The sequence below is a fragment of the Halyomorpha halys genome, unplaced genomic scaffold (genome assembly GCF_000696795.3).
Source record: "Halyomorpha halys isolate HHAL.00 unplaced genomic scaffold, Hhal_1.1 Scaffold122.1, whole genome shotgun sequence".
Lineage (NCBI taxonomy): Eukaryota > Metazoa > Arthropoda > Insecta > Hemiptera > Pentatomidae > Halyomorpha > Halyomorpha halys.
In genome coordinates, this window is record NW_027116215.1 from 142,760 (window position 1) to 156,785 (window position 14,026).

The window sequence follows — 14,026 nt, forward strand, 5'->3', positions numbered from 1 at the left end:
AGGACACGGGGGGTTTCGGGGAAAGCTGCAGAGCTTTGGAAAGAACATCAACCCCCGGTGCCCAACGTGCGGAGTTCCTGAAACAGCAGAACACGTAATAATAGATTGCTTTGCCATGGAAGGACACCGAGCCAGGCTGTCGAGAAAGACCGGGATTTACGCCCTCGCCGAGTCGGACTTTCCCTGGTTGATAGAAGAAGAGAATTATCCCTACTTCAGGGAGTTCATCTACGGGTGGAAGGAGGTGGTGGGCCCCACTCATTTCACGATGGGAAGGGTTTGACCGCCCAACATCGGCGAGCCACCAGAAGATGAGGAATCTGACCCAGACTGAGACCAGGAGGGCTGGACCAGCCTGGTAACTGTTGGAGACATCCAGACGGATGCAGTGGACTAGTTGCAGCTCCATCATTAAGCCTAGCGCTGGGCTGCACCACAGTAAAAAAAATTAATAAATGAATAATTAATAAAAGAATTTAAAAAAAAAAAATGGTGATCTTTGGGAGCAGTGGCATTCGCAAACCCCAGCGCACTACCCCACTGCACCCGCAAAAAAAAAAAAAAAGGTTTTTGAATGGAATATTGTCTTAGGGATAATTCTTGCTTGTGGCACTCTTCTTCAATCTTTATGAGTCCTCGCCCTCCTTCTTTTCTGAATAAAGAGTCTAGATTTGGATGATATGAGATGGTGGACCCGCTCTTGCGTGAGTGTCGTTCTTACAAGACGATCAATTTAATTATAATATTTTTCGTAGTCTCATTTTCAACCTTATTATTAGCTCTTGTTTCACATCTTTTCGAGCTATTTTAAGGTGCTGCTGGATACCAAAAAATTTATATTGTTCTTTGGCTTCTAGTTCCCTGCTGCACTCATCTTCATTTATCAACAGGTTCTGGGCACTGACCACCTTTCCCTTGTTCACATGCAGCACCGCACACTTATCAGGTCCAAATGACATGCTTATATCTTTGGTATAGGATGACACTATTTCACTCATACTTTGTAATTGTTGTTTAGTCCTTGCACATAGCTTAAGATCATCTATGTACCACAATGGGCTAAGGCAATCTCCTTGGTATATACCCCTCATAATTTTTATTTGGTTATTACTATGGGTCACTCCTATTTTCAACTTAGTCCTCCAGCCTGTCATAAAATTTGTGAGTAGTTTGCTTACTTTAGTTTGGACCTTATATATTTCCAATACTTTGAGCAGCCAACTGTGTGGTACAGAATCGAAAGCCTTCCTATAATCGATCCACACCATTGAAAGGTTTCGTTACCTTTTAAGTAACTATGCAGCATTAAAGGAATCCATTACTAAAAACTCTTTGCAACCCCTAGCTCATTTTTTGCACCCTAGTTGTTCGCTGGGTATCATGTCATTAGATTCGAGGTGGTCGTATATCTTCGTTGCCAAGATAGAAGTAAGAATTTTATAGATACCATTCAAGCAAGTTATTGGCCGGAAATCTTCAGGTCGTTAATTCGGCCCATCCTTCTTTGGGAGCAAATAAGTTATGCCGTCTGAGATACCTTCTGTGGGAGCCTGCTTGCCATCTAGTACATCCTGGAAGTTGGTCAGTAATTGGTGCAAACTCCGAAACCTTTTAATCCAGTAATTCTGAATTCCGTCAGAGCCTGGAGCCCTCCAATTTTTCATGTTGCTGACTGTTTCCATCACGTTGTTTACAGTAATAGTAGTAATAATAATAATAATAATATTAACCTCAGGCATCTCTGAAGCATTCTCAAAGCTTCGTATTTCTTCTTCTATCCAAGAGGCGTTTTCGTTGTGGCATGCTGATTTTTCCCACACATCCTCCAGTAAGCCTCAATATCATTGGGGTAATGAATTGCTGATGTACCCTTTTGTGCCAGACTTCTGTAAAATTGCCGTTCATTCTGTTTGATAAGCTGATTCTGATGCCTGCGTAAAGCTGGCTCATTATATCTGCGCACCCGGTTCGCAAATACTGCCAGTTTGTGTTTCAAGTAATCCAGGTGTAGTGACAGCCTATCAAGTTATCCCGGTGTAGTGTCAGCCTATCAAGTAATCCAAGTGTAGTGTCAGCCTATCAAGTAATCCAGGTGTAGTGTCAGCCTTTCAAGTAATCCAGGTGTAGTGTGAGCCTATCAAATAATTCGGATTCCAGTACTGTACCCAAGTTTTGTACAATGATCTCGTCTATTTTCTTCTTTGTCTTGGGTCTTGCGTTGTGAGGATTTCGAATATAATTTGAAATAACACCAATATTTTCCCGCAAGTTAATTGTTCGTTGAAGCCTTTTTTTCCTCTGTGGTATTTACTTAAAACCTCTTTGAGTTTTATTTTTTCTGCCATCTTCTAATTTTATTCCAAGTTCTAATATAACAGTTTTGGAAGCGATATATATCCAATGTGGAATATCCTGAAGTCCATTTATCAGACCTAAATCTTCCTGGATCACATTAATCATTAAGCAGGAAGCTCTGCATCATTTTCAGTGGCCATTAATCTACGAGCTTCCTCTTTTAGTTGTTGGAGAACTATAGAAGTTAAAAACTTTCTTGATAAAATCACTCTAACCTGATCACTGAGCCTCTGCGTACTTATATTTACATTTGGGAAGTACTGATTTCGATATCGCTGGATGCGGTTAAGGTATCCTGTTTTATCTGTTTCGAGGTTTGTAGCCAAGAAGTATGCACGGATGACAGCCTTGTTCATATCTGGCGTCCATTTCATCCTTTTTGCAACTCTTGGTCTCTGTTGCCGACTTCGCACGGGTGAAGAGTGTCTCTCCTCCAAGTTCGAACTCGAACTATAGGCCGGTGAACGTTGCAACCTTGCGGATCCTGACGACAGGGTAGTGCCACTCGCTCCACTACTCCCGCCCGATGCAGCTCCAGTATCGGCCTCGTCCGAGGTTAATTTCCTGTTTCGCAACTCCATCTTTAATGGGTATATGCATTTTATACCTACTGCCAGGTTGTAAATAAACAGCCGCCCCTAGCGTTAGTAAGTTATTAACAGTATAAGTGATATACGAAAACCTAAAAATAATTAGTAAATAATGGACTGCAGGGCGCTGTCAAATTTTTAAGTCTTCTACTTGACATCATTGATATTAGTACCATCTATACATGCCAGTAAATAGATGCATTTGAGATGCAACTAATCTCTTTAATTTCCTATTTGATTAAGCACCTTAAGACAAAGAGGTTAGAACATGGTTGAATGATTGAAAATGTAATGAACGAAGAGCTGGAGTAGCGACGACAGCTATAGCTATTTAAGCAAAGGGACAGTGTTCGAAATGAAAAGCAGCGTCCAAGTCGACTTCACGGAAAGTGTAGCTGACGTCATTCTAATTGAAGGCAGGGTAGTGGATGAGTCGACCATGAACGTCTTCTACGCCCCGTATTACCTTCCCAAGATGGCAAGGCGTTTCGTATTACCCGTAATTTTAATAAATCAAATTAATATTCTCCATGTTTTCCTTTATTGTTTCTTATATTAAATAATTGAAATGTTTTCTCTCCATGAGCACTAATTTAAAAATATCTAAACAGCGCTAATGTGTTCCCTCTATTATTTTCCTCTAGTATTGAGAAATAATTTGACATAGTATCGAAAAAATTAAATGTAAATTTGACGAAAGATAGCGCTTGTTTATTCTGATTTAAATAATATGTTTTATAACCTAGCGAAATTATTTCGGGTTTGGCAATTTCAGATGCAGTAGCTGTAGTGGAATATTGATACAATTCTTCATTATGTGTGTATGAAGTGCGCCTTCAACCTACTGCCAGGCACTTGTTCACTTTTGAATCGCTGGATTGATTGTAGTGGACTGTATAATATAGTGATAAATAAAACATAATTAACTGAAACTAAAATCTAGTGTGTAAATTACAGTTGAAGTAACAAAACATTTATGATTAGGATTGTTAGTTAATTTAGAATAATTGGTCTAATCATGCTGATGATGATGTGGTGAAATATATTGGTAGGTGTGGACTTACTCCATGGCTCGGTTATCCTCTGTTCATTCCTACATTTCCTCCCTCCTCTGTTCTGGGGGGCACTTAAGAATGTCTCCACTCACTCATTTTTTCTAACAAATTAGAGATGAAGAAAAATAAATAGCTCCGTCAGGCCAATGCTCGCTAGCGAGTGTGAGTTTTTTTATTTTCTTGGGCACAGAAGATTAACCCAGCGAGCGAGAGGCTGCTTAAAAATTGAAAAAAAAAATTAAGTTTAAAAAGAAACTCCCCAATCACCCAAACCAACTCGTTTCTAACCTGGCTTCTCCTTCACAACCTAATAACCCTCCTTGGCGTCTGAAAAGAAGATGGCCTCGAGATCTTCTCCTGTAGAAATGTTTTTGGAGTTCTATCAATGGGTAGATTCTCCACATGTTTTTATTATGTCATAATATCTATCACTTACATTTACTTTATTTATTAATTTACTTGATATGTATATATGTATACAGTTGTAAATATCAATAAATAAATTATTAAAAAAAAAGTTTAAAAAGTAAACGTAAATGATAAAAAAAGCTGTGGGAGGGTGTTAATGAGGATACGTGGGGAAGGCCCTACAAAATAGTTATGGCCTTATGCAGGCTATGGACATACTAAAAAGTTCGAATTTGTCGCACCCGAGCTCTCCTGAACTGTTAGAGAAAATAGTGGCAGTGCTATTTTCAAGACGCTCGGAAGAGCTAGTTGACAAGATTGTGATCTGGAACCAGTACCATAAATCACAGAGGAGAAACTGGACATGGCGTGCAGGAAGAAGAAACGTCCTGTGCTCCTGCCAAAGAGAAAGAGCCCCCCGGAAGATCCTATATCTTAACGGCCAATAAATTCAGCTGAATGGTACCGTATTATAAACGGATTGCGAAGCATACAATCCCACAATACCTCATAAGGATTATTGGGAGTCATATTACGAATAGAATCTAGAGGTATGATACAGAAGCTGGATTGAAAACTTACAAGATACCAGGTGGCGTTCAGTTTTAGGGTTTTTTTTCCCCCGATCCCTCTAAAACAGAAAATAAAACATGAATTGATAAATTACATTACGTAAATGAAACATAAATCAAATTAAATAAAACCTCAACCGTTGGTACTTGAAGCTATCCACTAAAATCTTTATCTGAGTATTTTGATGTGTCCATTCTGTAAGAACTATATTAAATATTTGGAGAGGAAGGGCCTCCGCGTTATGATTGAAAAATATAAGAACAAATAATAATTAAAGAAGAAAGATAATAAATAAATCATAATAATGATTAAGAGATAGAAGTCCAAAAATAGTAGGAGATGGGGTGGGGATTCAAGAGAAGAAAGGACTTAAGATTGATATTAATAGAGTTTTGGGGGCCCTTCCAACCCTGCCATCTCATAGGAAGGGGGATGGGGTAACTGTCGGAATAATGAATTAAATAAAGGCAGGGAGGCTGTCAAAAAACTTAAAGTGTTTCCGTGTGATGTGCTGCAGTGCTGTTTCGATTAGTAGTTCGTGATGTATGTGAGTCATGTTACGTCTCTCAAGTGAAGTGCCCCTACAGATTGTCTGTAGCTTGCTGTTTTGGTACTGTTGTAGTGACAGCAAGGCTGTTGAGTATAGATAGTGTAATAGCGGTGCACCGTGTAGTAGTGATGATTTCAATATGGCTTTGTATATGAGATGTCTCTTGGTCTGTATTGTCTAGTCATTGATTGTTGGTTCTCTGTAAGATTTCATGTAAGAGAAAGTGAGGGCGTCTGTTTTATATGTGTTCATGTGTATCTTTATGTCATGTAGTTTGTTTGTAAGAAGTTGGACTGCAGCTGTATTCTTGACCATGCCATTTTCAGCATTCATTTTAGTTGAGTATATGTCTATGGCATCATCATGAGCAGAGATTTGACGACCATCGTCTAACTTCATCCTGTCTATGTGGAAAGTGTAGATGTTGAATAGAATTGGCGCAAGGACCGATCCCTGGAGAACACAAGTGACTGTTTTGGGGGTGGAGATTTCAATTTTGACCCGGACTGAGAAAGGCCGGTTACTTGTGTATGATCCAAAATGTCGACCAGTTGGTCCGGAAATTGGTGCAACCTGAGTTGTTGAATAAGTGTGGAGTGGGGCACAGAGTCAAACGCCTGTGTACAATGTATTGATATCATGGCTGTGGCAAGGTTCCTATTGAGGTTGGTTGCTGCATCACTTTGTAACTTGGCTGTTTTCATAATTCCTCACACCACGCTAAATTTATACGAAGAGCTCGACACCCCCAATAATTTATACTTCTTCGTAGGTAGTTACCTTAATAACAGGAGTATCGGAATCAGAGGTAATTATTCGAGATCGAGAGAAAAATTGAAAGAGGATGTCCGCAGGGTTCGGTCCTAGGTCTGGATCTGTTGAAGCTAGTATTCGATGTGTTGCTGGAAGAACAAGAAGACAAAAGTTTCCTTGTCACGATCTATGTCGACGACTTAGCAGTCATCGTGGCCAAAAAGAGCAGAACCAAAATAGAAGTTGAGAGGTGCAGTCTCGCTGGTGAATGGTGCCTGAAGAGGAAGTTGAGTATGGCGGCAGCCAAGAGCGTTTCATGAGCCCAGTTATATGTTATAATTGAGGATATCCATGGATTCTGAAAAGGGTGTTCTGAAGAAAAAGATTAAATGTGCTCATTAATGTCGTGAACATAGATTTCATATCGTGGAACATGGTCATTAGGTTAGAAACTCATGCAGTCCGAATACGGTGGTAGGGGTGTAGGTGGAGGCGAGCCATGAGATAGTCTTCCAGCGTATTATGAAGGGTCAGATTTAGTGGAGGTATGAGTGATACTAACGGGCCTGTTGACTTCCCTTATAGTTTTAGTACATTTAGTGGAGGTATGAGTGATACTAACGGGCCTGTTGACTTCCCTTATAGTTTTAGTACATTTAGTGGAGGTATGAGTGATACTAACGGGCCTGTTGACTTCCCTTATAGTTTTAGTACATTTAGTGGAGGTATGAGTGATACTAACGGGCCTGTTGACTTCCCTTATAGTTTTAGTACATTTAGTTACGAGACGACATGCTCCTCATCAGAATGTATGCATTTTGTGATTTTGCCCTCAACGAACGCATTTTGTTATACGCCAACAGTAACTTTGGGTATGAACATATTCCTCGCAATTAAAACATTGCCAGGATTCACTATTCACTGATATTCTTTATTTTTTGAACGTAATAAATCATATGGTTGATTGGACCAACTTTTTAAAATTGTCTTATGGTAGTTGAGTATTCAGTCGACTAAGTGCATCTTCTGTTGTTAAACATTTGTCTATTGCATCCTCCATATGTTTTGAACCCGGAAAGGCGGGACTGGAGGGCTTCTGTTATTGTATCAAGAGGGTGATTTACATCAAACCTTTTTATTATAAATTTTTTTTAGAGGTTTGGTACCTCGTGGGGCGAATGTATAGTAATCCACATCATCGATAGTTTCCAGGAACCATATTACCTTATTATAGTCAGATACATTTTATTTTCCTTTATTGAGTATTGTTAGGGTGAGGGGTGTTTTGTTAGTGAAAAACTGATCTCTTCCTCAGAGTTAAATGTTCTCTGGTTCGAGTTAAAATAAAATGGAACTGAAATAAATATTACACACAAAAAAATAATAAAATAATGGTGTAAATGAAATAATAGAAAAAATACCCTCCTAAGTAACACACAAATTTAATTTAATGAAAAAAATGAACTGTTATGTTGTTACAAAAAAATAAACTAATTAAGTGTGAAGTAAAAAAAATATATATGTACAAACAAAAAGAAAAAAAAACAATTCCCTTTACACAAAAATAATAAGTTAATTAACTTGAGTTAAGCATACAGGAAAAAAAATATGAAGCTCTATGAAAGAAGAAAAAGAAAAATTGTTACTCAAAGATGGTCGGGGGGGGGGGGGTCGATATCGATAATGATAATAAGAGTGTAGACTCGGAATGACTGCCGGTGAATAAGTGAGAAACAGCGCCAGGCAGCCCGGCAGCTCTAACAAACGTAGACTGCACAGTGGTGACTGCAAAGGGTTCCAAAAACAAACCAGCTCCAACAAACTAGGCTCAACAAACAATGGCGGCGGAACGTTCGTGAATCAGTGGCTCACCGTGCCAATGACCTAAGATAGCTCCAGTGCTTCCTAAATACTCACTGCCATCTGTCTCATCCGCAATTATGCAGGCATTGACCACTGCCTTCGGTATCGTTCTGCACATGTTGCACTTCCCCAATGTATTTATATAGACTAAACCTCCTTATATCTCTTATTTTTAAGTATCAAATTAAAATAAAAAAATTACTTATAGTTAAAAAAATAAATAAATAAACATAAAATTATAACTAACAAAATTGAAAGTAAATACAAAAATTAACCCAAAAAGAAACGAAACTTTTGGGTTTTAGCAAGTATCTAATGGTAAAATTTTCGACTCGTGCCTATTTGAAAGTCTGTCTGAGTTGCACTGCAGAGACCGGTGAATAAATGATAATTGGGGATTATTTCTTATAGTAGTAATATTGCTGGAAGCGGGCGTGAGCGGATCGTATACGTCACTAAGGGAGATGTCTGTAGTTTGGGTCGAGAAACGAATTATTTGTAATTATTGGTGTTATGAAGCCGTTTCCGCCAGTAGTATAAGGTCGGCGTTTACAAGGCCTTCTGATTTCTGATCCTTTATTATTTTCTTGAAAGACCCATTGTACCTTTAATAATTATTATCTTAGAAATTATTTCATAAGTGTTGATGCTTTACTAATTGAGAGAGGACCTTAAAGTCAACTTCAGTCTCGTCAAGTAGGAATTCTAACAATCCTTTTCATTCGAACAAAATTTAACATTTTCAGGAAAACAAAACATCTTTTGCCAAAGGCCGATCTTGCCCTCCGCAATTCTTTTTTATCCCTACCGAGTTGCTCCATAGATCGCCAGAAATCGGAGCCGGTTTATCCCAATTTATTATTAGCCCGCCAAGAGCAGTAGAGACCAAATTGAGTTTTGTCAGTGTTGTCGTTATTGAAAAAAAAAATTTTAAAAACAACAACGTATTAATTCTGAACAAAAATCACAATCCATCAAATTATATATACTACATCCGCACAAAAGTAAGTCACCGAATTGCTGACTTTAGTTTTGCTGTATTTTAACATTTTTTTTATGTCCTTTTCTCATTGCTAAAAAAGAGTTAAGTCAACATATATTGCCACTAATTAAAAATATTAGATCATCATATGTCATATATCACCTACTACCTTAAATATATCTAATTTATATAGTAGGCACTACCCTAAATATATCTAATTTATATAGTAGGTACTACCCTAAATATATCTAATTTAGATATTAGCTACTACCTTAAATATATCTAATTTATATATTAGCTACTACCCTAAATATATCTAATTTAGATATTAGCTACTACCTTAAATATATCTAATTTATATATTAGCTACTACCCTAAATATATCTAATTTAGATAGTAGGTACTACCCTAAATATATCTAATTTATATAGTAGGTACTACCCTAAATATATCTAATTTAGATATTAGGTACTACCCTAAATATATCTAATTTAGATATTAGGTACTACCCTAAATATATCTAATTTAGATATTAGCTACTACCCTAAATATATCTAATTTATATATTAGCTACTACCCTAAATATATCTAATTTATATATCACCTACTACCTTAAATTGGCAACTACGGGCACAAAGTTAAGGATAGCCGTGAAAAGAAGAAGGGTGAACTCTCATACTGTAGAAACTGTAAAGCGAGTGGCAGAGCGGAGAAAGACCTCCAACATTGCGCGTTTAGTAGGGAGTGCCCGCTACATTTGGAGATAATGGTCAGGCAGGCGAAGGAGACCCGTATGCGTAGGCTCCAGATCCTGCAGGTCAACATGGCCGAAGACGGGTGATCGCGGACGAATTGAGATCTCTCGCCTGGAGACAACTTGGCGATTCACGAGCCATGCTATCACAAGAATGTAGTTACAGGATTTGGTACAATCCTTCGACGGAAGGTGGTCGCGCTAGGCAATGGTAAGAGGAGGTTTAGAACAGCGATAGTGGTAGTCAATCCCGATCTTGACGTAATGGAACTGAAGCAATTCACCACAGCATACCAGGCGGCATGCTATATCAGATGGGACAGAGTTGCATTCGCCCTGGTTTCAACATATATACCGCCTCGACAGGCCAGTGTAAATGTTAATGTTGAAGGTAATATAGGTGCCGTGGAGGCTGTCGCACTTAAGTATAGAAGTGTGTTAGTCTGTTCCGATACCAATTCACGGCCTGGGGTTCGGTCCACACAGATGCCAGAGGTGGCCTGCTAGAGGAGAGTGTGGCGAGATGTCAATTCGTCGTTATGAACGAGCCCTCTGTTCCCACATTTGTTGGATCGAGGGGCCAGAGTTGGATAGATGTGACACTTGCCACGGCTCTCATAGCGAAGCATATTGTGGACTGGACTCTACGGTCAGATACGAGCTCCAACAACCGGATCAAAGCCTTCAGTGTGGTGGATGAGGAAGGTGGTGCCCTAGCTGTTGAAAAGGGCTTCGTGACCCCATCGGCGAACTGGAGAGCATTTCCCTGTGAACTGGAGGGATAGTGGTTGATCAAGAATGGAAGGAGATGGTGCAGATAGACTAGAAGACAGAAATTGACCTCAGGGTGGCAATGCTTACGGGCGCCATCAATGAAGCGGCGAGTATTACCCTCCAACGCCAAAGGGCGAGAGTCCGGTCCCATGGTAGATGGCCGGCTCTAACACAGTTAAAAAAAACGCTGAAGAAGATAGGAGTCTCTGCCAAAATGGTGAGAGTCACCAATGGTAACGCGGTCCTGATAAGACAGAGGGTGCGGACCAGGCAAAGAGACTCCTAGAATGGGACCGGTTGAAGCAGGAAGGACTCGAGGCGAAGCTGGCAATGGCGAGGAGGCCCCGCCTCGAAGTTAAAGGAGTGCCAAAGCACTGGGACGAGATAATCCTCGTTAGGTACCTGTGGGATAAGAGGCCTGAGAAATGCCAGAGAGGAGGACAAGGTGGAGTGGATAAGACCCGTTAGGGGTGGGCTATCGATGACCTGGGTGGTGGAAGTTCACCAGAGTTGTCTACTGACTGCCGAGTAGAGAGGACGTGTGCAGAGATATTTAAAGTTTCGTAGTATTTTTAAAGTGGTTGCAGGGATATTGTTGAGAACAGGAGTGCGCCAAAACGTTAGTTAAGAAGTTGTTTAGTGCTGTGTAAAATTTGAACAAATTCTACCGAGCAGGTTTGGCTGAATTTAGGAGAAGTGGGGCCACGAGGTGGTTTTCACCCCACGTGACTGAAAAAACAATCGGGATCGGTTTGTGCAATAGACGATCGCAAAGAGCACAAAAAACTGAGAAGAACGAATACCTACACGACCCCATTCGGTGCACTGTACGGTAAGATATCGATTTTCAAAGTTTAATAGTATAATTGATTGTTGGAGTGAGGTGCCTGGAGTGGCTGGAGTGGTTGGAGTGGTGTCGCGCCGTGCACCTTGCCCTAGAGGGGAAGGTCTAGAATCAAGGTGAACTTAAGTATTTCTTCCGGGGCCCATATCATGGCCGGAAATGGGGAAATAAGTATGACAACCCCGGAGACTTCAACGGTGGGTCAAGAAGGAAGCGGGCCTTCCTTGGTAAACCCGGAGATTTTAACGCTGGGTCAGGATGGAAAAGGGTCATCGATGAACTTGTCGGTGATTTTAACGCCCGATAAAGAAAGTAGGTGGCCCTCCAAGGAGAATTTGGTAGTGGGGAAGGATGGAGATGGACCCTCAATGTCAGAATCGGAGAGCCCCGTCTGGAAGTTAAAGGAGTGCCAAAGCACTGGGACGAGAAGATCCTGGTTAGGTACCTGTGGGACAAGAGTGGCCTTGGAAATGCCAGAGAGGAGGACAAGGTGGAGTGGATGAGACCCTGCTTCTCCACTCCTGTTAGGGGTGGGCTATCGATGACGTGGGTGGTGGAAGTCCACCAGTCAGTGAGGCTCGCCCTGATGAACTTGTCCGCAGCCGACATGACGACAGGATGGTGGAGCATGACCATCCGAGATTACCTCGACCCCCTGCTCTGCCTGCGGTGTCAGAAGTATGGACACCCTGCCAAGGGATGCACAGAGGACCTGGCATGTAAGTGGTGTCTTGGCACGGGGCATAAGATAAAAGAATGTCCGGCAAAGAAGAAGGGACTGACACCGCGCTGCAGAAACTGTAGCGAGCAAGGCAGAGAGGGGAAAGATCTCAACCATTGTGCGGGCACCAGGGAATGCCCGCTACATCTGGAGAAGATGGTCGTGCAGGCGAAAAGGACGCGCTATGCGTAGGCTGCAGATCCTGCAGGTCAATATGGGCCGAAGACGAGTAGTCGCGGACGAACTTAGGACTCTCGCCCGAAAGGTCGACATCATGGTAATCCAGGAACCATGTTGTCGCAACAATGTGGTTACAGGGTTTGGTGTGGCGTCGAGGGTGGTCGCTTTGGGCAGTGGTGAGAGGAGGCCTAGAGCGGCGATCGTGATAGTTAATCCCTCCCTCGACGTTATGGACCTGAATCAATTCACCACGGCAGATCAGCCGGCATGTTATGTGAGGTGGGGAAGGATGTCCTTCGCCCTTGTTTCATCGTACATGCCGCCTAGAAGGAACAACGAAGACATCAACGATAGTATTGCTGCTGTGGAGGCTGTCGTACTCAACTACTGTAATGCGATAGTCTGTTCCGACATTCGCGGGTGCGAGGGGCCAGAGTTAGATAGACGTGACACTGGCCACGGCTCCCATGGCGAGGCGAATAGCTGACTGGCCCCTAAGGTCTGACACGAGCTCCGACCACCGGGTCATAGCCTTCAGTGTAGTGGAGGAGGAAGGCATAGCCCTAGAGGAGAAACGGGGCTTTGTGACCCGATCGGAGAACTGGAGAGCCTTCTCTAGTGAACTGGAGGGGATATTGGTGGATAGAGAATAGGAGGAAGTGGCGCCAATGGAGGAAGAGTCAGGAATTGACCACAGAGTGGCAACCCTGACGGGCGCCATCACCCAAGCGGCCAATATTACCCTTCAGCGCCGCAGGGCGAGAGCACGTCCGGTCCCATGGTGGACGCCGGCCCTGACGCAGCTGAAGAGAGAGTACTATAGGGCCAGGCGCAGGTACCAGGAGTGCAGAGATGAAGAGAGGAGAGCTGCACTCGGAGAGGAAAGCAAGCATAGCTATAGGGAATACCGAAACGGCGTGCGTCACCAGAAGAAGAAGTCCTGGGACGAGTTCATCGTCGAGGAATCGGAGAAGAATCCCTGGGGCATCCCGTACAGGGTGGCGCTGGGCAAGGTTAAGCCAATACAAATGATGGCTGCCATCAAAGTTGGAGGAGCCCAGGCAACCACCCTGGAAGAAACGGCGATGATGTACATCGATTATACATACCCCAAGGATGATCCGTCCCAAGACACTGCAGAGGAGAGTATGGTAAGACGCACCATGTCATACCCACCAGGTACCGACCTATGCCCACCGTGGGATTTATGGGACCTACGTCTTGCCGTGGACAGGCAGAGGATCGGGAGGGCTCCGGGACTCGACGCCTTGGACGCTGCAATCCCCAGGAACAGTGCCCCATATATCGAGGAGGAGGTGTTGCAAATCTTCAATGATTGCTTGGATAAGGGATACTTTCCGAGCAGGTGGAGGATTGCAGAATTAAGGCTGCTCTACAAGGGGGGAGGCAAGGATAAGGAATCGCCGAAGGCCTATCGGCCTATATGCCTCCTCCCTGTTATCTGCAAGGTCCTGGAGCATATGATAGTGCATAGCCCCAGACCAGTCCTCAGTGCTGCGAGTCACCCACGGCAATACGGCTCGATTGCAAAGTGACAACTGATGCGTTGCTGAGAGTGCGTGAGGATGTAGAAGGGAGGGCGGAGAAATATGTCTTGATGATA

General features: G+C 42.3%; 1 protein-coding gene across 1 annotated transcript in view; it reads left to right on the forward strand.

Moving 5' to 3' along the window:
- Nucleotides 1-14,026, forward strand: part of LOC106678084 (sperm-specific sodium:proton exchanger) — a gene marked incomplete at its 5' end in the record, with an annotated part of 162,896 nt that overhangs the window by 142,632 nt on the left and 6,238 nt on the right. Inside the window, 2 exon segments of the mRNA XM_067053048.1 lie at nt 3,247-3,444; nt 8,894-9,046. Coding sequence (XP_066909149.1) covers nt 3,247-3,444; nt 8,894-9,046 — 351 coding nt within the window.